At 37.4% G+C, this 24862-nt stretch overlaps 2 protein-coding genes across 3 annotated transcripts; both read left to right on the forward strand.

Moving 5' to 3' along the window:
• The first annotated feature begins 66 nt into the window (after positions 1 to 66).
• mis18bp1 (MIS18 binding protein 1) lies at positions 67 to 6842 on the forward strand. 2 transcript variants are annotated; one of them, XM_022221653.2, is made up of 16 exons: positions 67 to 1507; positions 1591 to 1722; positions 1829 to 2130; positions 2356 to 2429; positions 2636 to 2757; positions 2866 to 2956; positions 3069 to 3181; positions 3812 to 3972; positions 4075 to 4144; positions 4220 to 4925; positions 5016 to 5194; positions 5385 to 5518; positions 5616 to 5752; positions 5837 to 5921; positions 6022 to 6076; positions 6211 to 6842. In XM_022221653.2, the coding sequence occupies exons 1-16, from the start codon at positions 661 to 663 to the stop codon at positions 6306 to 6308; spliced, it is 3306 nt and encodes a 1101-aa protein (XP_022077345.2). In that variant the 5' UTR covers positions 67 to 660; the 3' UTR covers positions 6309 to 6842. The 2 variants fall into 2 exon arrangements, with proteins under 2 accessions (XP_022077345.2, XP_022077353.2); XM_022221661.2 differs by having other exon boundaries at positions 3072 to 3181.
• A 1102-nt stretch (positions 6843 to 7944) lies between these two features.
• Positions 7945 to 16146, forward strand: tpp1 (tripeptidyl peptidase I). Its single transcript, XM_022221644.2, has 13 exons — positions 7945 to 8033; positions 8484 to 8558; positions 9035 to 9174; positions 9404 to 9554; positions 10200 to 10321; positions 10418 to 10587; positions 10724 to 10922; positions 11272 to 11460; positions 13000 to 13069; positions 13302 to 13422; positions 13546 to 13707; positions 14280 to 14405; positions 14995 to 16146. The coding sequence occupies exons 1-13, from the start codon at positions 8023 to 8025 to the stop codon at positions 15133 to 15135; spliced, it is 1677 nt and encodes a 558-aa protein (XP_022077336.1). The 5' UTR covers positions 7945 to 8022; the 3' UTR covers positions 15136 to 16146.
• The last annotated feature ends 8716 nt before the right edge of the window (positions 16147 to 24862 follow it).

Consider the following 24862-nt stretch of genomic DNA (forward strand, 5'->3'; position numbering starts at 1 on the left):
CAAGCACCTAATACTGCCCTCCACTGATTAAAAATATCTATTTATATTATCCTTAAATATAAATACACCACCGTAAAACCGTGGAAGAACTGATTAACTGCCTGTTAGTGATCATAGACCGTATATAAAGATGGACATAGCCATGTTTGAGTGTGCGGGCCTGCGTGCGCGTGCGGCTATGCTGAGGACTAGAGAGAGGAGCGTTGGTTTTGGCCCGGGGACTGGTTTCTTGCTGTTTGTGGCGTGGTTACGGCCGATAGTAACCTGTTGTGTCCTGGCTTTAATGAAAGCATCGTTTGCAAGGAGAAGTCGTCCGCTGTTTCCTTATCACGTCTGTGAGGAACGCTACAATATAGTTTTTATTATCGTTGTTATTTTCATTTGTTTTAGCTTTAGTTTATTTTCCCTTATTTTACTCTTGCTTCATTTTACTCTATGACGTACCACGTACCTTCATTCTGTTTATCTTTTCAATAAAAAGAAAAACAGAATAAAAAGAAAAATCGAAGAAGACAGGTAGTGACGTATGTGTTGTGGAAGTACGTCACAGTTTTCTAGCCAAAGGCGGCAGTGATGCGAAATTTGAAATTTGTGGGCTAGCTGCTAGCTGCTAGCACACGCCTTAAATGCATAATAATCAGTCAACTTTTTCCCAAAACAATGGCGTCGTATCATCATTTATTGCAGCACACAAAACCGCGATTTGAATCTCCTGCCAAGGTGTTCGCGAAACTAAAATCCAAAGTGCAGAGAGAAGCGACGAGCGCAAAAGAGGGGATTTTCACAAGCGAGGATCCGCTGCGTTACGTCGGAGAGAAACACGGAGCCGAATTCAACTCACCCAGGAAGAAAACAAAGAGCAACTGGACTTCTGATGAGCTCAAGGAGAATCACAGGTTTGGTTCTTATCGCAGTGAAGCGCAGGCACTGACTCTCTCGCCCATATCGAGTCCACAGAAAACCTTCGGGTGTTTATATTCAGACATTAGCATGAAACCGTTGGAGGAGACACTTGCAGAAAGTGAATCAGGACACGGACACACACGGAGAGAGAGAGCTTTCCTGGAGTCAACGGCTATGTCTCAGCCCTACTCTTTGGTCAAAAGAAGTCGGGTCCTCAAAGAGCCACCTCAGATCGTGGAGGGTTTCACTGTATGCAGCAGGACTCCAGTGAAGATACAACCAGTGAGTGACTATGGACTATTTAAAGAGGAATGTGCTCCTCTCAACACACCCATGTCGCCAGCCAATATATTCTCCCCCATGAGGAAACGATTGATGAAGAGAAAACTGGACCAGCATGAGTTTGACAAAGTCATTGGTAGCACTGAGGAGATACAAAATGAAGCCCTGAGTCAGCCACTAGACCTGACAACATCTGCTTCCAGTGAGGATAACAGCCGCAACAAGACAAAGGATTTGGGTTATGTTATAAAATGCTCTGATGACCAATTACAGATGATCCACAAAGTTTCGCTCCCACCCCCAAGATCCATAGCAGAGAAAGGTAAGTTATCTGTCTTTATCCCTCTGTAATCATTTAGAGGAAGAAACTGACTGCTGCTGCTTCTTTCTGCTATTTCTGAACAGGTTGCAGTGCTGTTATGGCAACGCTTCCTCCAATGTCCCCAGCGAAGATGTTCGCTTATATGAAGGAGAGGGAAAACAAAAAACAACTGCAGGAAGATTGTAACATGAGCAGACGGGACCTCTTCAATGTTGGTGAGTGTATAATGAAGTGAAAAATCAAAAGCAGAAAACTTATTAAGCTGTGTGTTAATGTAGATGCAGTTACAACATGTTTACAGTGACACTTTTTTGTCTGTAGGTAATGTTCATCAGTCCAGAGACACTCCCCTCCCCACAGATCACACCACACGTGAGATGGAGGACGCTGCTTTTAGAAGTGCTCCAGCAAGTGTAGTTCCTTCAAACCGGTACAAAGTGGACTCACCTGACAGCCAGTCAGACGTGGATCACTCAGAAGATGTAATAAGCCCGACAGTGCCACCACAACCTGTTTTGCTGGAAGACCCGCTTGTGCTGAATTCTCCACAGGTCTCCATCCCGAAGAAACGCGAGACCGTCTTCAAGCGCAGCAAATGGCCCAAGCAAGCAAATTTTCCAAGTGTGAGTAGAAATTAGTTGAAATATAAATACCTTGTAAAGTGAAGTCTAGGACAATGGAAATTGAACATGAAAAATTAAACTGCTGGGGTCAGAAAAGGGTGTGATTTGCAGACACATATCAGACTTATCCACATGAGATCATATTGAAAATGGAAGTCAGCTTTTGTTTGCCTTTTTTTATATCTTACTATATTTCCTCATTGTTTTTTTTCTTTCCTTTGGCAGGAAAGTGTGATTTATCTTAAAAAGTGGTTTTTGAGAAAGAATCCTAAAGGCCTGTTTGTTGATGGAATCCACAGGTAAATGTCATTGATTATAGTGTTTCCTCTTAATTTTATGTATCATGAATATCGGAGAAGAAGAACACAATGCAGTAAACGTTAATTAGAACTAACTCTCAGGTGATACCGATGTCTTTGCAGTTCCTTCTAGATTTTTAGGACCTTTTTGAGATTTTGTTTGGTTTCATCATGGGATTTTTCTTCAATGATCTTTTTCCACCCAGGGAAGACAACATACCCTGGAACAGTAACATCATTGTGGAGAGAGTTTCTAGTTCTGTGCTGAAGACTGTCACCGGCAGAGTTTACATTTTGGTGGGGAAGATGAAAATGGATGCTGCCTCAGGTAAACCTGTTCAGCACTAAATCACTTGACCAAATTCATAAAATATGAAGCAAGGCTGCCAGTGGAGTTACATGCGTTAATTTTTTTTTTTCTCCATTTTGCCATCAGATTTTCCTAAGTGGTTTTTGAAAAAATTTGCTAACGGTTTTCCTCTGAACTGGAAGGCGCTTTATGAGAAGCTCCTGTCAGAGCCAAGAGGGTAAGAATATTGATTTCATGTGTGTGTTCTCACAGACAAACCATTGATTTTGCTGAGGGTGTTGAAAAATGTAATGTACATTTTTGAAAAATTGACCTTTGTTTTGCTCTAGCAGAGAAACGGAGAAGAACGCCAAAGGGAAAGGCATCACACCTAAGGCAAAATCTGAGGCCTCTTCAGTTAACCACTGTGTGAAGCGGGAAAAACAAAAGGCTTTGGGGACACGTAAGTACCAAAGAAAACCTTTTAATAACCCTCCCGTTGTTCTCATTTATGGGCACCAAAAAATGTTGTTTCCTTGTCTGAAAAAAAATCTAAAAATTCCCCAAGTTTCTGAAAATTTGCAAAACCTTCAGAAAGAAAATTCAAATAATTCCTTAAAAGTTTCCCTTAAAAAAAATTATCTTTGAAAAAATCCTTCAAATTTGGTAAGAAAATTCTTGTGAATATTTTCAAAAAATGAGTAAAAATCTTCCAAAAATATCTAAAGTGATTACATATATACACAAATAAAACTTCTCATTTTTTCTTTAAGAACATTGACAAAAAAATCTACCCAAATTCAGTGAAATTCGCTGAATTTTGGTTGATTTTTTTGTGAATGTTCTCAAGAAACATTTTTAACATTTCTTTTTTTCCACCAGAAAATATTCAAAGATTTCCCAAAAATGTTAAAAATGTGGACTTCAGAAGTTTCACTGAAAATACTTTTTTTTTTTTTTTTTCATATTTTCAAACTTTACACAGGTCAGTCTTGACTTGCAGGTCAACACAAAGGTTAAACCACTAGAGGGCAGTGATTGACTTGTGTGTTTTAATCTGAAGTAATTGTGTTTATTTTCTTATCTCCTTCAGCTGACTCCTGTCCTCTCAACTCCTCCTCCACTACAAAAGTGTCTCGAAGTGGTCGTGTGATCAAGCCACCTCTGGAATACTGGAAAGGAGGGCGAGTCTTTCTGGACGCATTCATGAATGTTACCGTCCACGAATCCTACGATACGTCCATCTGCACACCTGTAAGCACCTCAAGGCTCGCATGAGTTGCATATCAAAACCAGCCTGCTACTGTGACTGTGACGAAATGATTGATATTTTCGTCTTATTTCTATATCTCACAGGAAGTCACTACAACGGTGCCTGCGAGGAAGTCACAGAAACCCATCAGTGTGTTTGTGCCCAGCAGTGAAGGTAAGGATGCCTGAGAAGCTGTAGTTTTAATCCTATGAGACAAGTTGGATTACAAACTGTTCTTTGTGTTCTTAGGCTGGAAGCAAAGCGAATCAGCCAACAAGGAGAGTGAACCAGTGCTACGGAGGAGGGTCAGACTTCCAAATCGTACCACAGTCAAGATTAAGCCTGACCAGAAGCCCTCCAGTTCACCTGAGCCTGTTGTAGAGACACTTATAAGTACTGAAGAGTGGCATGGTAGAACAAGGTCCAGCCGGAGGGGTCCAGCCAAAGGAAGAGACCTAAATGTGAACACTCTCCCACAAAATCAGTGTGAACTTGAAAAGTATTCAACACAGAGGTCCAAAAAACAAACACACAACACCGACAGGCCCTCAGTGAGAGCATCAGGGAGAAAACGGACTGTCATAAAGTCCCCAGAGTCTCCTTCAATTTTGCCATCTGATGATGAGTTGTCCATTCCGAGACGGACACAGAGGAACGGCGTGTACGGTAAGAAAAGCAGGAATTTTCAGAAGAACTCGCCGCCAAACCGCGTGTCTTCATCAAAGAGTTCATCGGAGTCTTCTGAGGAGAGAGGAAGGAAGAAGGCGACCAGAGTAACAAAAAAACGCAATGAGGCAAAACGTAAACCGAGCAAATACACCAAACCATCGCCACCTCCAAAGCCTCGGCTTGCACAAACCAACAGAAAACACAAGGCAGTCAAAGGCAGCAGAGTTATTCCACATGAGCAAGATGAAGATGAATGGACTGAGGAAGAGCTTCTGAAGCTACAAGAGTGAGTTTTGTATTCTCACAGATGGAGAATTACAGTTTAATGGCTCTTTGTTGGTGCATGTATCGATACATGTGTGGTTCTCTTTTCCAGGGCTGTCTCCTGCTATCCGAAGCACATGGCAGGTTACTGGGAAAAGGTAGCAAGGATGGTCGGAACACGTTCTACAGAGGAGTGTCACAACCAGCACACATCCCACGCAACATCACAGACTCCTGCTAAAAAAGCCAAAAAAAACAAAAACGAAAAGGTGGAAGCAGCCAAACCTCCAGGTAGAGAAAGGTCACAGCTGGGATGTAGACTGTGCTGTGAGCAAATGGACTGATTTGTGTTGTAGGGTTTGATCCATAGGTGTTAAGTTGAATAGAACAGTTGTGTATTACACTTTCTCAGATAGCCTCTGATTAAAATAGTTACACAATGACACTAATTTGTAAACTGTGAATCTGCGTCTGGTTGCAGATAATCCTTTGATATCTGCCCGAGTGGGAACCTTAAAGAGAAAGCAGCAGGTGCGTCAGTTCCTGGAGAACATGCCCAAAGAAGATGTCGATGACGTTTTCAGCTCAGCCTACATGCAGAATAAACGCTTTGAGGTTTGTCCACCTCTGTTTTTGGGCATCACAAAGGTTTTATTTTTATGTACAAGATGTGTGACTAACCGTTCTCTGTTGCATCCGTCTCGATGTGCAGATGCCCTCCTTGTGTCCGAGTGAAGATCTCGACTGTACGGAGCTGGAGCCCATGACCCCGATGTCGTCGTGTTTCAGCGAAGCGAAGACTCCTCAGTGTCTGCATATAACTCCTGGCATGATGGGTTCTCCAAACAGGTGACTGAGGCTGAGCCATGCATTCGACCTCGCAATAGTAAATCACAGAGAAATAACCACGTTTTCTCTTTCTTAATTTGAAAGGAACGACGACAAGTACGTCTATCAACTGCAGAAGAGGATGAAAAAAAAACAGTTTAATGTCTGCAAGCGTTCGTCTCCTGCAAAGGTACCAACTTCTTAAGAGATTGGGATTCATTTCTGACACTCTCGTGATGTTAAGCACATGGAGATTTTTTAAAAACCCCTTCCTGCTTCATTTCTTTCAGAACTTCACACCCACGCCATCAGTTAAACGCACAATGAGAAGATGTGGTAACACAGGTAGGCGTCTTGAAAATGTTCTCGGTGGAAATTTATGCAAAGAAGAGATTTTAAAATATAATAACTGAACAGATTTCGACGCTGAAAGCAAGTATCATTGTGCAATTAATGCTTTTTGTTCCTCCTTCCACTAGAAAACGACACCTTTGTTGTTTGGGAGTTGTTCCCAGGACATGGTGAAGCTCCAACTGAAAGCGAAGAGGAGGATTTCTACTTCTCAGACAACAACTGATTGGCGTCCGAGCTGAAACGTCACATCATTTTTACAACAAATACCGGAAATTATTCACATGATTTAAAATCAGCAGAAGAGAGATATACACATTTTTTTTCTCGTTGAACTCATCAAATATGAACAATACAACTGATACTGCAAATTTTTCCCTGCATCGGTGGGAAACAAACACATTTGCCAGACTATTTCATGTCAAGCTTTTAAACATATCCGAAAATGCTATGTATTATAAGTGAACACATTCTTGTGTTGGGGACAATATCATTTGTTGTAAATTTAAAAGCATTTTTATTGACAATAGTTTTTTTCTGTTGTCTGCCAGTATGTTGTAAATAAGTTTTGTTTAAAACCACTGGTCCCACAGTTAGTTGTAATTACTTTTATAATAAACCTTTTCTCCAGTTTTAGTTATGATTTGTTTGTGAGAATTATGAAATCAGAGATAATCACACAATCACAAAGTTTCATTTGTTTAAACAACTCCAGGTAGCAAAAAAAAAAGTTTTTGAATAAAGTCCTTCTTGTACAAGGGCATCTCTACTTTCACTTGTGAAGATTTTAGGAATTACTGGGTTACTTTCATATGTTCTAACTGATACATTATTATAGATGACCTCATTAGAATATTAATACTGAAAAGTGTTACACTGTAGCGGCTGGAGATTTGAAAGACTTTATATGCAGTTTTATATGTAGGGAAGAGGAAAGAAGAAAATCTGTTTTTAAACGTTTTTTGCAAAATATTATGTACTTTAATAATAATTTTGATCATTCCAGAAAGATTCAGAGTACATTGTTATTACAGAAAACACACATGTCCTGTCTGAATGTCCAAGTCAGTCCAGTGTAATGTTTTTTTAGTGTTTGCTTTGTAATGTTTTTGATCAGGTAAATCAGTTTAATTTTAAATTTAAGAATGTGTATCTAAAATATATATTTTTTCTTCATAAATGTATTAAAAATGAGTGTATTTATTATCAGTTCTTTATTATTATTAACGTATTTTTATATGCTTGTACAGTTATAGATGCATAAGTGCAATGTTTGCCATTTTATGTTGTACAATTGTTACTACTTCTTTAAAGAATGGCAGGCTTGAGAGGAAAAAAAAACATTAAAAACTACCAAAATTAATAAAATAGGAAAATAATATATAAATTAAATAGCGAGACCCAAATATAGAAAAAAATAGCAAAAAACCCCTAAAAATCAAATAATAAAAATAGTAATATATAGAAAAAAATAGCAAAAAAACCCTAAAACTGAAATTATTAATAATAAGAAGAATTCTATATATTATTATTTATTTTATTTGAATTTATTTACTACTCATGTTTTTCTAAATCTAGGTTTATACAATTTTATTTTGCTTTTTTTCTATATTTGGATTTATAAATAACCCAAATATAGAAAAAAATTAGCAAAATAAAATAAAACCAACAATAATAATTTAGGTCTATATAATTTTATTTTGCTTTTTCTATATTTGGGTTTAGATATATAAACCCAAATATATAAAAAATGAGCAAAATAAAACAAACCAACAATGATAATCATTGGGGGTTTTGCAGGGTTTAATGTGTTGAGTCAAACAAAAAGAAAGAAAAGAAAACAGGAACTGCTGATCATGTGACCGCTCATCACGTGACTCCTGCGACTATAACAGAGCTCAACAAACTGAGTTCAGGAAACTGGAGCAGCCGAGGACAAGATGAACACGCTGTGAGTGCTGAAAATAAGTTCGCAGTCGGTTATTTTTACAACAGTAACTCAGAAACAAGCGAGTAACTGTTTTAATGTGACTAGTTTTGTATCGCAGGTGGTGTTTTTGTATGGTTTGTGATGACCTACATAGATAGATTGCTGCTACTGCTGCTGCTGCTGCTAACCGAGCAGGTTAAAGTGTCCATGTGAGGCTAAAGCTGCTGTAAATAACACTGTGTCTTTAAGGGTGATAACTGTAGAGATATGTGAAGGTTATATGTGAGTCTAAGTGGTAAATGTTCGTTAAATTTTTATTTGACCTATTGAGCAAAGTGACATTGAGGCTCAGAAGGAGAGCTGCATGTTTGTTATGATCCTAAAGTAACATGTCAGCTGTTTACAAGTTATCAGGTCACAAATGTGTCAAGCTCTAATTCCTAAACTCCATATTTTGTTTCTCCCTGACAGACTGGCCTTCACCATCCCATTGTTATTCAGCTCGTTGGTGTGGAGTGGATACCTGGAATATGACCAAGATGTCTTGTGAGCATCATGCATTTTCAGCTGATTCTTTATTACTTTATAGCTTTATAATTCAAGAAAAATGGTTATTGACTCAGTTATACATTTTTGAAGCCAGTCTTTATTGACTTTTTCAGCAAATACAGAACAGTCTCAAGAGCTCAGATATGAAATAAATAGCAAGAGTACGGCTGAATATCTGCATGGCAAACTGTCCAGTGACTGCTATCATTGCTGATTGTGATTATCATCTTCCTAGCCTTCATTTAAATCTCAAATCAAAACAATTTATTCATCAATTAAAGCTGCGTCTCCTCTGATGATTTGAAATGTTACCAAATTGACCAGTTTTGATGCAGGCTCTTTAATGTCTACTCTGAATTTGTGACATTTTAGCTCATACTTTAACTAGGAGTTGGTCAAAAATGGTCTCGCAAGCCGGATGCTTCTGAAAGGTTCCGTTAAAGGATTACAAAGTATTATCCCTCTTTCTTCAGGATACCACAGGACTGGACTCGTGTCGGCCGGGTTGATCCTACAGAGGAGCTAGAACTGACATTTGCCTTGAAACAGCAGAATGTTCATCTTCTGGAGGAAAAACTCAAACTGGTGTCAGACCCTGACTCAGCTCAGTATGGTAGGATTCTGTCTGGTAACTGTACTGAAATCCTGAAAATGTGGGATCTAAAAAAATCTGCATACACTTGTTAAGCTAAAATGCCCAGCAGGATTTGTGTGTCAGCTTATTTCTACCACTGTCATTCTTAATGTGCAACTCATCACATGTCAGGATATAAGCTGCTCTGATTGAAACTACCTTGACTGATAAGACAAAACACCCCCCTGCTCTTTGACCTCCCCCACAGGTAAACATCTTAGCCTGGAGGAAGTAGCCTCTCTTGTGCGTCCATCTGAGCTGACCCAGAAGGTGGTGCGTCACTGGCTGCATAGTCATGGGATTACAAACTGCCTGACTGTTCGCACTCAGGACTTTTTACAGTGCAAGATGACTGCAGAGTAAGCATATCTTTTTTTACGACGTTTGCTCTGCTTACTCAGCCCTCTTGCTCTTGACACAGTTAAGGCACACCGTTAATATTTCTTCTTGAGTTCCCTAACACTGTATATCTTGTGAAAAAGCCACGCTTTCACCTTGTGAGACAGTTCCTCATTCTGTGGTTACTGGTAAAAATCATACTTTGAGCTGCGGGCTGTTGAAATGCATAAATCTAGATCAAGGTTGTTGGGATTTTTTTTTAAAGTAGCACCTAAGCCAAACTTCTAACCTCTGATACTTGTATTAATAGTACAACTACACAATCAATTAGTCAAAGTTTATTTCTATAGCCCTTTACAACAGCCCAAAGGGTGACCAAAGTGCTTCACAGTAACAATAAGAGAATAACTTAAAAACAATACAGTAACTTAAAACAGGACAATCACACTTGCACTCACACCTACATTCAAATTTAGAAAAATCAGTTAACCTCAGCACATTTTTGGATACAAGAATACAAGGAATAAATTTAACTTGTTTGGAGTGACAGTATATCAGTTTTACCAAAACGTCCCTTCGTTTATTAAAAATACACTTATGTTTGTACGGTAAAGATGTGGAAGTGGACTTGTAGACATTTGGGCTGTTTTGTTTTGTGCATTAAGGATTGCGGAGACACTGCTTCCAGGAAGTAGGTTCCACCGTTACGTCAGAGACGGCCATTCTATTGTGAGATCTTCAGCTCCATACTCAGTTTATGATGATGTTCACCAACATCTTGACTTTGGTGAGCACCATTTCATTAACTATAAGGTTTTTAGCGTCTAGAATTTCTCTGCATTTAGGTAAGGATCCGTATTAACTTCTTTATGTGCTTCTACAGTTGGAGGGCTTCATCGCCTCCCACCTAAAGGGCAGGACCTGAGCAAGAAACCACAGCAGAGTCAGGCAGGGGTGCACCTCGGCGTGACTCCTGCCATCTTGAGGGCTCGTTATAATCTGACAGCAAGTGATGTGGGATCAACTCAGAACAACAGCCAGGCTGTAGCTCAAGTACGATCCCCCATGTTATCAGTTTGTGATGGAACATCGATAGTTCCTATCATACGTACAAGTATTGGCTCATACACTAGAATCTGACCATAACTTGGTATACCTTTTCACTTTAGCTAGCTGTTTTCTCTTTTAGTTCCTGGAGCAGTACTACCACCCTGCAGACTTGGCTGAGTTCATGAACATGTTTGGCGGGACCTTCCAGCATCTGTCTCAGGTGGATCGAGTTGTAGGCACACAGGGAACAGGAAAGGCCGGTCTGGAGGCCAGTCTGGATGTAGAGTACATTATGAGCACCGGGGCAAACATCCCCACATGGGTCTTCACTAATCCAGGTCAGTAGTAACAAGAGAGGCTTTTGCTGTGTATATAGATGTGTATGTATGTTGTTGTTTCTAGATTAAAAGAAGGAGGGCATTAACACACAAAAGGACCAAGATTAACACCTAATCTGTATATGATTAAGTAAACATTGGAATGACACGCTTATCCTAACAGATGGTTAACAGAGTAGATGGTACACATAGAAAATCCACAGTAAATATGCTCAGCTTAACTAGTTACAGTTCAAATGAGGGGGAACAAGTGAATCATTACACCAAGTAACCCCCTAGACAGATACACACAATCACATTTCTAATTTCATTTCTTCCTCTTTTAATGCATCTTCCCATTTGCCTCCAGGTCGCCATGAGACTCAGGAGCCCTTCCTGCAGTGGATGGTTTTGCTCAGCAACATGTCTGACCTGCCCTGGGTTCACACTATCAGCTATGGAGACGATGAAGACAGCCTGTCTACAGCCTACATGATGAGGATCAACACAGAGTTCATGAAGGCTGGCGTCAGGGGAATCTCTTTGCTCTTTGCTTCTGGTCAGTAATGATGGGAAATGTGCAGAATTCATCTAAATGACTTACAGTCGTAACACATAGCATTTAGCAACACTTGCAGACATGTGAATGAGCTAACAAAGCCCTTGTTTATGATAGGGTGACCATATTCTGTTTCTCTGAAAAGAGGACACACTTCCAGCTCGCGCACGAACAATTTTCAGTTTCCCCCCCCATTTTTTAGGGGTTTTCCGTGGGTCAGGGGGCTTTCTGTGCTTCTAACTCAGTTAAACAGATATTCTGAATTCCCCAGAAAAGAACACTTTACCTGGATATACAGAAAAATAGCCCAAAACACTCACAAACAGTTGCTTTATAAATAATATATTTATTAATTTAAAGCAATTCTCCTAAACAATATAATCAGTCACATACAAATATGGTATGCTCTAGCCCTATTTCATTAGTTTGTTTTTTAAAATAATTATGTTAATCAACAATTCAAAAGTGACGGCTGATTTTGATTATTTAATTTTCAATAAATTTTTATTTATTGTTACTTTTGTGAGTTTCAAGTGATTTCAGTGAGAATTGTGGGTTTTTCCTTCTTTAACTGAGGGGTACCAACAATTTTGTCCACGTGTGTAAGTCCCAGCTTTGCAGACTGCACATTCTGCCTCCCATTTGACACGACCCGGATGAAAACAGGGGTACTTTTTTCGCATTTCATCAGTGAAATGACATTTGCGTTTCGGCATTTTCTTTCCGTTCGAGTGTTCTCTCGCAGTGTGCCTACCTGCCTGTCAGCCTGCAAGGAGTGAGTGAGTGTGGAGCGCCTCTGTACTGCTTTGTGAATGATTAATACACGTTCCGGGGTTCGGCTCAAACTCCGCCTCTCAGAGCGTGTTTCCAAAGGAACCATTCAACGTGAATGATAAATACACTGGTCTGTGATGCGCTCAAGCTAGGCAAGATCAAAAACCCGGACATTTGAAGGACTTTATAAACGCCGGCCGGACAGCCTCTCAAAAGAGTACATGTCTGGGCAAAAGAGGACGTATGGTCACCCTAGTTTATGAGGCAGCTTTAACTTGTTGTCTCTGAAAATGTGATTGTCATTTCAGAGTAATAGTCACATCTCTGTGTAACATTTTGTCTCATGTTACACACAATAGTGTCTTGTTTCTGGTTTAGTAGCTGTCTAATTATATCACCTGATAAAGATTTTTATTTGAAGTAGTTATGAAGATAAAAGACAATAATTCAACAAATTCAGAACGATATGCAGCCACTTTAGTAAAAACAAAAAGAGCTCATTGTTAAACTCAGGCAGCTTGATCTGCATGGCAACCTGTCACTTGACTGTGCTCTTTTCTTATTGTTGGATCTTTAGCTCACATGAAACATGAATACACCTCTGTTTATAACAAAGCACCTGTGATGGCATGGTTGCCTTGGAAAACTTGCTTATATGATACCTTTTATCCTGAAGCTTTTTCCATAGCTTACAACAATGCTTGAAAGGCTGCCAGTAGGACGGTTACATCATTTTAAATCTCCCTGATCTTGTGTCATGTTCAGGTGACAGCGGTGCTGGGTGCAAACATATGGGGAAACAGAACTCCTTCAGACCCAGTTTTCCTGCCTCAAGGTAAAACATCAGCTCAAATTTCCGAGAACAAAGTGGTTCCTGTGCTTTTTCTGCATAAACCTGAACATTTGAAAGCATTTGTGTTATGCACTAGATGGCTCATGTGATATGTTTCATTTTTGAAACATGAGTAATGAATAGAGGTTGAGTCAGTGCCACAGATGGAGTTTATCTTAAGACATACTCCTGTATTTTGTAGTGCCAAAATCTTTAAACTGCTTCTTGTTCTCAGCCCATATGTGACTACAGTTGGAGGAACATCATTCAAGAATCCATTTAAGGTCACATATGAAGTCACAGATTACATCAGTGGAGGAGGTTTCAGCAATGTCTTTGGAATGCCAGACTACCAGGTAATATATTCACACATGCAGCCTTTACTTATTGTGGCATTCAGTTGCATACATATGTATATATGTTGGTTTTTCTTCCAAAAAGATGCAATCCTATTTAGTCTGGTATTTGTGTTCTCACAGGCCAGTGCAGTGAAGGGGTATCTGAAGACCGTAGAAGCAACCCTCCCTCCTCCGTCATACTTCAATACAAGCGGCAGGGCCTACCCAGACATGGCCGCTCTGTCTGATAACTACTGGGTGGTCAGCAACAGAGTGCCTATCCCCTGGGTGTCTGGGACTTCGGTAAATTATACCACAGTTGATTACAATTTCTGGTAAATAGAGGAATAATTTGATGAGCGAAAAACAAGAACAAAACTAAGTTGTAACATATTAAAAATTGGTGCTAAAAATGATGTTTAATCCACATGTTGAAAAATCTAAAAAGTTTGTTTGCTTACTCTTGCTGTTGTTGCAGAATGCAGGTGAACTGTTGTAATCTGCAAGTCATTGTTGGTACAACAGCTCACAAACAAGCCAAAGAAATATTAGCATTTTATCTTATTGTTTCTTTTTTGGTAACTTGTTTTAGGTTTTTAAATTTTTAAACAGGCTTTTGCTCTTTTTAAAAAAAACAATCAGATGAAATTATTTTTTAAAAAATTCTAAAATCAAACTGATTTTAAAAGAAAGATAATGCTTTCATGTCTAAGAAGCATTAACAGGTTGCACAGGTGTAGCAACATTCCTCACTTTTGCAGTGTTCAAGGAATGTTTACACCAGTACTAGCATATTGTTCTTTTTTTATTATTTGGAGTGATTGTTCACATTCATGTGGATCATCACACGTTGCATATATTATTTGCCCCTTCAGGCGTCAACCCCCGTGGTCGGAGGCATGCTTTCTCTGATCAATGGCCGGCGTTTGCAGAGGAGTCTGCCTACACTGGGCTTCCTCAACCCCCGCCTCTACAAGCTCAAAGGGCAGGCCTTGTTTGATGTAAGTCAGCAGTTTGTCCGTGTAGATTCTCAGTCATCCATGTCATAATAATCCTATGTGCTACAGTAGAAGGCAGCCAGACTTCTCTTTTTAGTTCATTGGTTTTTCCTCAGTTCCTCCTCGGGGATTAGAGCAGAGGAAGTGTCTTGGATGAAAATGAAATTGTTTTCAAGACCAAAAAGAGAAGTCCAGTTTCCTTCTACTAATTTACTTAGGATTAAGTCAGGAGCACTGTATTTGTCCAGTGACGCCTGAATTCTCATTTGAGATTTATGTTGCATTTGACATAAAAATCTCTCTCTTTTCACTACTATTGCTTATTTTTAAATCTTGTTCACTTATGTGATACTCAAGCGAAGATTACATAACAAAAGCCCAATAAATCCAATTGAGGACATATGCTCCTTCTTAAATCGCCCATATCTAATAACTTCATTTATAATATTATACCATTTTGTATGAAAATTGCAAGACAAGGTTTTTGATTACTTTGCTGCTGTTCATAAATGGACATTACATAATTTTGTTAGAAGGGACTTCTTTTGTTGTTGTTATCTGGTTCATAAGTACCGTGCATTCTTGTCTCCAGGTCACTGAGGGTTGTCACGAGAGCTGCCTGGATGAGCAGGTTCAAGGAAAGGGTTTCTGTGCTGCACCATCATGGGACCCTGTGACAGGCTGGGGGACACCAAACTACCCTGAACTGCTGGCTGCCCTCCTAGATGAGTAAACGACTGCCATTCACTGAAGTTAAACCGCCAGTATTTGCTCTAAGAAATACTGCTTTATACACGTCCAAACTCTTGACCAGGTGCCTGATGCCAAAGGCAAGACAGTGGAAAGGCTACACGCTAGATTTCTTTGTTTTATTCAAATTTTATTCCAGTCTCAAGACAGGTTTTTAATCCCTCATCATCATTTCTAAATGCCTCGCCTCAACAATAGTAGAGGTTTTTAGGTCAGGGATAGTTAGTTTTGGATCTTTTGTGCTTCACTGCAGTTGCCTATTTCTGCTGTTCACTGCGTTTTAACTGACCTGGATTTCTCCAAGTATCTCTGAAACAACCTTACAGATGGATACTTTTTAACAGGAATCTTATGCTTTAAATTTATGCCTCCAGATACACAGCAGTAGGAGGTGTGAGTGCAATGATTGCTATGCATAAACTAAGGATAAGTGAACACTTAAAATGCTGAAACACAGATTTTAATCACTTCTCTGTGTACGTTACTGATTTTTAAAAAAAAAATATTAAGACAGTGTTGAACATCAATCAGAACTCCATATTGGATGCAATGATCTCACCAGATAAAGGAGATTCAGCATGTGATTGGATAAAGATGTGGTTTGTAGTGAGAATATGTATTGTACCAAATGACTCAGCAGGGATGAGCTAGGTACGAGTCATTGTTTCATTTAATTACAAACATCTGCATGCAGTTTTAACATGTCATTCATGTATTTGTGGTCAAACGGGGACATGCTTTATGGTGTAAGATTAACAGGACCTTGAAAAACTTGATTTTATTGTGGTTTTTAGCTGTTTGCTCTGCAGCTGTGAACTAACAAATTGCACTGTAACATGTGGGTTTAAAATGATTCAACAGTTCTGCCCACCAGCATTATTGCACTAGTTTTTATCTTTTAACGATGTAAATCCACAAATCCGATGTATCTGAAGTGAAAATGACTGCCGGTGTTGTTTCTTCTTCATTGATTAAAGCTGGATTTGTACTTTGACATGTCTGCTGATTGTTCAGTGCTATGCTGAATGTGTGAAAGGATGCTGTAGTTTCAAAATGATGTTTAAGGAGTGATGTGCTGTGTTTAAGAACACACTGTGGAAACGAAGCTGAATTTACAGATAACTGAACTGTGAAAAACTTCTGATTTTATTGTTTGTGATAGTAAACAGTAAAACATCTTTTGACTGTTGGCTGCAATTTGGCAATGTCACTGAGTTTTCACAAGAGTGCCACAATAAAATATAAATACATAAATGTGGAAATATAAAGAGAAATAAATATGGAATATAAAGAGAAATAAATCTGGAAATATATAGGAAAAACAATCAATAAATAAATAAAAAGGAAAGTTTTGTCTTTGCTTCTCCATTTTCTTTTTTTTTCCTTTTATTTTTCCATTTTGTCATTGTCTTCTCCGTTTTGCATTTGCTTTTTCCTTTTGTAACTCCTCAGTCCACCAAGTAAAAGCAATGAAACGGCCTTTGCTTTTAATTGGTGGACTGAGCTGTCCATCAAATGGCTCTGGGTGGGGCTTTTTGTCCGGGGTGGGTAATTCGTACCTGTTCACAGGATTCCTGCCCATAGATATATACACTATACGCGTAGAAAGTGGCGTACGCAACTTTCTAGCCCTGTTTTGTGCGTTGTGATTTATAAAAACAAACTTGGCGTGAGAATGTGCGCCAAGCTTGATGCTTGCATACGCACAAAACAGGGCTAGAAAGTGGCGTATGCCACTTTCTATACAAAGGTTGTGATTTTTAAAAACAAACTTGGCATGAGACTGTGCACACCGGTGCGCCAACTTTGATGCTTGCTTAAGCACATTTTGGAGACAGAGGGAACAGCAGTGCCGGAGGGTGAAGTGGTGAATTGAAACCAGATTGATCTCAAACCTTTATTGTCATCACATATTACACTTGTAGAGCTGGATAATCATAAACCCTCATTGTTGTAGATGTTCATATAGTGCGCCATTCGGCCTACGACTGTATTTGCAGAACTATGTTCATATATCAAACTTCCATCTTCAAATGATATAGAGTGGTGAGTGGCACTGATTGATTACTAATTTGGAAAAGGCATGTTAGACAATCAGTCCAATCGCTGATCAAGCGGATAAATAGCGGGTGACAGCCATGCGTAATGTGGCACAATGCTGGCATTGCTGGAAGATCACGTTAATGGTAGGCTCAGAATGGAGAGAGTTTTTAGGGGTCACGGAGATTTCCTGGCCCATGACGATGACTGGCTAATAAGCTGATTCAGATTCCCAAAGCAGTGCTCTTGGATCTATGTGCTGAACTGGGCCGTCTTAGACAGACCCACCCGCCCAAACCACGCCATCCTGGTACAGACACAGGTGCTGACCACTCTGCGGTTTCTGGCGACACCGGCTCCTTCCAGCGGGAATTGGCCGACAGGTATGTGTTTTATATGAAGAATATATGAGGTTACGTTTGTTGTCTAAATCCTATCTGGGTCTGCTATACAATTAAACGATGTCCTTTAGGTCTGGGATATCACAACCATCCCTCAGCGGAATAATGCCAGCTGTTTTGGATGACATTATAAACATGACCAGTCAATACATCGGGTTTCCTTACACTGTGGGTGAACAGGCCAACATTAAACGGCAATTTGCAGCAATGTCCGGTTTCCCAAATGTAATCGGCGTAACAGACTGCACTCATGTTGCTGTAAGGGCTCCGACTGAAAACAAATTTGTCTATGTGAACCGAAAAAATGTACATTCAATCAGTGTACAAGTTATTTGTACATCGGACATGATCATAACAAATTTAGTGGCAGGGTGGCCTGGGTCAACACATGATTCATTCATCCTGACGCACAGCAATGAAAAGACTGCAGGCCGGCGCTGCGTAAAATGCCGTGGATCAGCAGCTTATTTATATACAGATACATTCTTGAGTTACTTTGCATTGACCATTCATGGTAAAATGTGGGTGTGTTGTGGGCGGAATGTGAGGTGGATCCACCTGTGCAATCTTCCAGCTGGAGTGTGATTTATCAAGAAATTGCATGCAGCTGTGCTTACGCACAGTTTTATAAATCAGGGGCGAAGGGCATACGCCCATTTCGGATTTTGGGCATACACAAACTTTTAGTATGGATCCTACGCAATGTTTTATAAATGAGGCCCCTGTTTTGTTTTCTTTTTTATTTTACTAACACCCATTTGCTTTTAACCCCCTCACATGTTGTGTTGTGTAAACTTACTCTCAAATAAATACTGGTCTAACCCTCTGGAAACCAGTGTTTGGACTTTTTTTGTATTGCTCCTCACCTACTTCAGGCAATTGGGACAGAACAACGTATTGTGGGCCAAAGGCTATACTATGACGATTTAAGACTGAAATGCTATAATATGACTTTTTTAGAGTGACATGCTATAATATGACGTCTCAGAGCGACATGCTATTCCATGACGTTTTAAGAGCGACATGCTATAATATGACATTTTTAGAGCGACATGGTATCATATGACGTTTTAAGAGCGACATGCTATAACATGATGTTTTTAGAGCGACATGCTATAATATAACGTTTTAAGAGCGAAATGCTATAATATGACGTTTATAGAGCAACATGCTATAATATGACGTTTTAAGGAGCGACATGCTATACTACGACATTTTTAGAGTGATATGCTATACTATGATGTTTTTTGAGCGACATGCTATCACATGATGTTTTTAGAGCGACATGCTATAAAATGATGTTTTCAGAACGACATGCTATATTATGACATTTGTAGAGAAACCTGCTATGACATTTTTTGAGCAACATGCTATAATATTACAATTTTAGAGCAACATGCTATAATATGATGTTTGAGTGACGTGCTATAATTTGACATTTTTAGAGCAACATGACGTCTAAAAACGTCATGAATCAATTTTATATCAATGCAAAAAACGCTAACTTGTAGTGGTCTTTCTTCAATTACTTGGAGAAAAAGAACTAAAAACTTGTTGAAAAATAAATAATCGATTCAATTGTAACTAAAGATTTCTACACAGAAATAATCATTTTTAAATCTCCCCCCTGGCATACCTTCAAGTACCACCAGGGGTACTCGTACCCCAATATGAGAACCACTGGTATACTACAACGTTTTTTTGAACATTATTTCATCATATGACATGCTTTTAGGACATACTGAAAAAAATGCCTTTTTTTGGCATTTTTTTTGGACAAAATTCATGATCATTTTTTTTTTTCAAAGAAAACTGCTCTATAGTGTTTTTCACAGCATATTTTACATTATTTCATCATATGGCCTGTTTTTATGACATGTTGAAAAAAATCACATTTTTTTCAACATAGTATACTATGGCTATTTTTGGGGCAAAATTCATGATGATTTTTTTTTTCAAAGAAAACTGCTCTATAGTGTTTTTCACAGCCTACTTTACATTATTTCATCATATGGCATGTTTTTATGACATGTTGAAAAAATCACATTTTTTTCGACATAGTATACTATGGTGTTTTTTTTTTTTTTACAAAATTCATGATGATTTTTTTTTCAAAGAAAACTGCTCTATAGTGTTTTTCACAGCATATTTTACATTATTTCATCATATGGCCTGTTTTTATGACATGTTGAAAAAAATGACATTTTTTTCGACATAGTATACTATGGCTATTTTTGGGGCAAAATTCATGATGTTTTTTTTTTTCAAAGAAAACTGCTCTGTAGTGTTTTTCACAGCCTACTTTACATTATTTCATCATATGGCATGTTTTTATGACATGTTGAAAAAAATCACATTTTTTTCGACATAGTATACTATGGCGTTTTTTTTTGTTTTTTTTACAAAATTCATGATGATTTTTTTTTCAAAGAAAACTGCTCTATAGTGTTTTTCACAGCCTACTTTACATTATTTCATCATATAGCATGTTTTTATGACATGTTGAAAAAAATCACATTTTTTTCGACATAGTATACTATGGCGTTTTTTTTTTGTTTTTTTTTTACAAAATTCATGATGATTTTTTTTTTCAAAGAAAACTGCTCTGTCGTGTTTTTCACAGCCTACTTTACATTATTTCATCATATGGCATGTTTTTATGACATGTTGAAAAAAAATCACATTTTTTTCGACATAGTATACTATGGCGTTTTGTTTTTTTTGCAAAATTCATGATGATTTTTTTTTCAAAGAAAACTGCTCTGTCGTGTTTTTCACAGCATATTTTACATTATTTCATCATATGGCATGTTTTTATGACATGTTGAAAAAAATCACATTTTTTTCGACATAGTATACTATGGCTATTTTTGGGGCAAAATTCATGATGTTTTTTTTTCAAAGAAAACTGCTCTGTAGTGTTTTTCACAGCCTACTTTACATTATTTCATCATATGGCATGTTTTTATGACATGCTGAAAAAATCACATTTTCTTTGACATAGTATACTATGGCTATTTTTGGGGCAAAATTCATGATGTTTTTTTTTTTCAAAGAAAACTGCTCTGTAGTGTTTTTCACAGCCTACTTTACATTATTTCATCATATGGCATGTTTTTATGACATGTTGAAAAAAATCACATTTTTTTCGACATAGTATACTATGGCGTTTTTTTTTTTTTTTTTTACAAAATTCATGATGATTTTTTTTCAAAGAAAACTGCTCTATAGTGTTTTTCACAGCCTACTTTACATTATTTCATCATATGGCATGTTTTTATGACATGTTGAAAAAAAATCACATTTTTTTCGACATAGTATACTATGGCGTTTTGTTTTTTTTGCAAAATTCATGATGATTTTTTTTTCAAAGAAAACTGCTCTGTCGTGTTTTTCACAGCATATTTTACATTATTTCATCATATGGCATGTTTTTATGACATGTTGAAAAAAATCACACTTTTTTCGACATAGTATACTATGGCTATTTTTGGGGCAAAATTCATGATGTTTTTTTTTCAAAGAAAACTGCTCTGTAGTGTTTTTCACAGCCTACTTTACATTATTTCATCATATGGCATGTTTTTATGACATGCTGAAAAAATCACATTTTCTTTGACATAGTATACTATGGCGTTTTTTTTTTTTTTTTTTTACAGAATTCATGATGATTTTTTTTTCAAAGAAAACTGCTCTGTAGTGTTTTTCACAGCCTACTTTACATTATTTCATCATATGGCATGTTTTTATGACATGTTGAAAAAAATCACATTTTTTTCAACATAGTATACTATGGTGTTTTGTTTTGTTTTTTTGCAAAATTCATGATGATTTTTTTTTCAAAGAAAACTGCTCTGTAGTGTTTTTCACAGCCTACTTTACATTATTTCATCATACGGCATGTTTTTATGACACGTTGAAAAAAATCACATTTTTTTCGACATAGAATACTATGGCGTTATTTGTTTTTTACAAAATTCATGATGATTTTTTTTCAAAGAAAACTGCTCTGTAGTGTTTTTCACAGCCTACTTTACATTATTTCATCATACGGCATGTTTTTATGACACGTTGAAAAAAATCACATTTTTTTCGACATAGAATACTATGGCGTTATTTGTTTTTTACAAAATTCATGATGATTTTTTTTCAAAGAAAACTGCTCTGTAGTGTTTTTCCCGGCTTACTTTACTTGTACAATAAAATATTATTCTATGGCATTTTTTAGACAACATATTATAATCTCATCTTTTGTTGAATGACATACTATTTTGAGAATATGCTGCACTTTGACATTTTTTGAACCACATATCATACCATACAATTTTTGGCAATATCCTATCATTTTGTGCTTTTTGAACCACATAATAATCTATGGGGATTTTTTTGCCGACATGCTATACTATGAACTACAGGCTATACTGTGTTATTCTTGAAAAGTATACTATGCTTTGACATTTTCTGAACTCCATCCTATACTATGGCGATATGCACACAGTGCTTTGGTTACATGTTGATTTATAATCTCGATTTTTTTTTTTTTTTTTTCTGCTTTATTTTTTGACGGGATTACGACAGACCTGACCGTGAACAACGCTGATACCCACCTAAGGGAGATGCTGCCTAAGATCTCAAGGCTATTTGGTCGTGGTCTTTCTGGACCTGCTTCAGAACGCCTTCATCAACTACGTCTTCTTTTGAAGAGGCCCTCAGATGCTGCAACCTCTGACCTTAAGGAGGAACTGCTGCTTTCACTCTGTAATGAGATGGTGGTTATTTTTCAAGACCCAGCTCCTGGCGGCTTTGAGTGAAAATTTATTATCCATCGAAACAGAACTACAGACAGTTAAATCTGAGCTGTCGGTCAGTACTTCAAACATCAAGTCCGACCCGGCTGCCCTAAAGCACTCTGTGGGTGAAACGGAAAATTCACTCTCCACATCACCGATGACATCGTCACACTCCAAAGCAGAGCATCTGTCTGCTGAACAGAGAATAATAAACTGCTTCACAACCAGATAAAGTTTTACTTCTGTTGGCTTCACTCATAAGATCCTCACAGTGAACATCAGACACCTGAGATGAAGACAGACATCACAGCATCAGCATCAACAGCAGAGGTCGATTTTAAAGTATCCCTGGAGAGATTTCCTCTGTCATATATATTTTCCAAGCACTGAAAGACAGAGAGGCCTGTAGTCACTTTAGCTTTAGGAGAAAGGATTTTATTATCCAACTTAGCTGCGGTGCAATTTAAATGTAATAACTTTAGTGTTAATTGTTACTTTGGACATATTCTGGGAGGTTATTTTTCTAATCTACACCAAGATGTACTACAACGTTAATCAGTTATTAAACAATGTTAACAACTAACGAGTAGATTTACTGTTTTCTCCAGTTTAACTTCAAAGACTCAGCAGATATTCAGGACTGCTGACAACACAGAACCTTAACCTTTCTGTTTTAATCACATTTAGGTTTTATAAACATTACATTAATGTGAACCAGCGCGTCTCCATGAACAGTTCTATTCACTAAATGTACCACATTACACGAACACAACACACTTCAGCTGTTTGCATGAAACTCAACTCAAACATCGTTAGCTTAATGCTACGTTAGCTTTAATCAGGCTACCACTGAGCAGCTAGCTACGTTAGCGTCGCGAATATTAAAGCTAGTATTTACTGGATTCTAACTCTTCTCTGGTCAACACACAAAAATAAACTCAAGTAGCCCACTTGATCTCTCATTTTAACCATGAAAACTAATGAAAAAAAATTACATGCAGTCTGTGCATCGTACTCTGTTTGGCTCCACCCTTACTGATGATCCACTTCTGGTCTCAGGAAATGAAAAACCAGAGCTTTTCTTGCTTCTGTCTCTTACTGATTATATTTTCTTATTGTTGTAAATATAAAATGAAAATCAAAGCATTTTTAAAAAATGTTTATATCCCTTTTTGATCATGAAAAGAAAAAACGCCTTGTATTTTAATTTTTGCATTTTAAAATGACGATCAAATAATCACTTTTTTTGTGTTTTTCAATACTCGTTTTAGAGTGGAAAATCCAACTGCCAAAAAAATACACGGACCCAAAACAGAGAAGCAAATGCAAAATGGAAAAAGCAAATGCAAAACGGAAAAGACAATGGTAAAATGGAAAAATGAAGGGGGAAAAAAAGGGAAAAGCAAACACAAAATTTTCCTTTTTATTTATTCATTTATTTCTATTTATATTTCTACATTTATTTGTCTTTATATTTCCATTTATTTTAATTTATTTATTTCTCTTTATATTTCCACAATTATTTATTTATATTTCCATATTTATTTCTCTTTATATTTCCACCTTTATTTCCTTTTTTTTATTTCTCTTTACATTTCCACATTTATTTATTTGTCTTTATATTTTCATATTTATTTCTCTTTATATTTCCACATTTATTTCTCTTTATACTTCCACATTTATTTCCTTATTTCTCTTTATTTTTCCATATGTATTTATTTCTCTTTATATTTCTACATTTATTTACTTATATTTCATTGTGGCACTCCTGTTACTCCATATTTTTATACCAGAAGATTAACAAAAATTTGCTAAACTCTCAATAGAGTTTGTTGAAGCCTTGAAGTTATATCAGCTACTCTGATGTAACTTGTATCAGTAATTTATAAACAAATCAACAGTTTAGACTGCAGATTGTAAGTAAAGAGTAACATAGTAAACAGATGGCATTAAAATAAAAGCTGACATTTCCAATGCACATTTTAACGAGCCCTCAGGTCTCCATTTCATGGCTGATGTCATGCAATGAAAATGAACTTGACAAATTCATTGCTACACAACAGATTAGCTGTAAGATGTCACTGTGAACCTGCTACTCAAGCTGTAAGATGTAATATGTCTTGTATGGTCAAAAAATGAAAGAACCAGAACTTGTTTCACTTCCTTATTTTCCATTTTACCAAAAGGAAGAAATGCAAACTTTAGTACTTTCCCATAACGTGACTGTTGAAGCAACATTTAACCTGGCTGAAACTTACAGAACCTCAATAGAATTTCTACTTTTTTAAAATCACTATTGTAACAACTGAAAATTTATTTGTCAAGATCAGACCTACTGACTCCATAGGCTCATATTTTAACTCGGTACATTCATATCATGTATGAATACAAAAGTACCATTATTTCCGGACTATAAGCCGCTACTTTTTTCTCATGCTTTGGACCCTGCGACTTATACAACGATGCGGCTAATAAATAG

This window comes from Acanthochromis polyacanthus, chromosome 1, assembly GCF_021347895.1.
Source record: "Acanthochromis polyacanthus isolate Apoly-LR-REF ecotype Palm Island chromosome 1, KAUST_Apoly_ChrSc, whole genome shotgun sequence".
NCBI classification, from domain to species: Eukaryota; Metazoa; Chordata; class Actinopteri; family Pomacentridae; genus Acanthochromis; species Acanthochromis polyacanthus.

What these genes read in the sequence shown, in the direction of transcription:
- mis18bp1 (XM_022221653.2), top strand. Translation starts at nt 661, where the DNA reads ATGGCGTCGTATCATCATTTATTGCAGCACACAAAACCGCGATTTGAA. An exon ending in AAGATCCATAGCAGAGAAAG is followed by an intron (nt 1,508 to 1,590) that starts GTAAGTTATCTG and finishes ATTTCTGAACAG; the next exon opens with GTTGCAGTGCTGTTATGGCA. An exon ending in TGCAGAATAAACGCTTTGAG is followed by an intron (nt 5,519 to 5,615) that starts GTTTGTCCACCT and finishes CTCGATGTGCAG; the next exon opens with ATGCCCTCCTTGTGTCCGAG.
- tpp1 (XM_022221644.2), top strand. An exon ending in ATGGGTCTTCACTAATCCAG is followed by an intron (nt 10,923 to 11,271) that starts GTCAGTAGTAAC and finishes ATTTGCCTCCAG; the next exon opens with GTCGCCATGAGACTCAGGAG. An exon ending in CTCTTTGCTCTTTGCTTCTG is followed by an intron (nt 11,461 to 12,999) that starts GTCAGTAATGAT and finishes TGTCATGTTCAG; the next exon opens with GTGACAGCGGTGCTGGGTGC.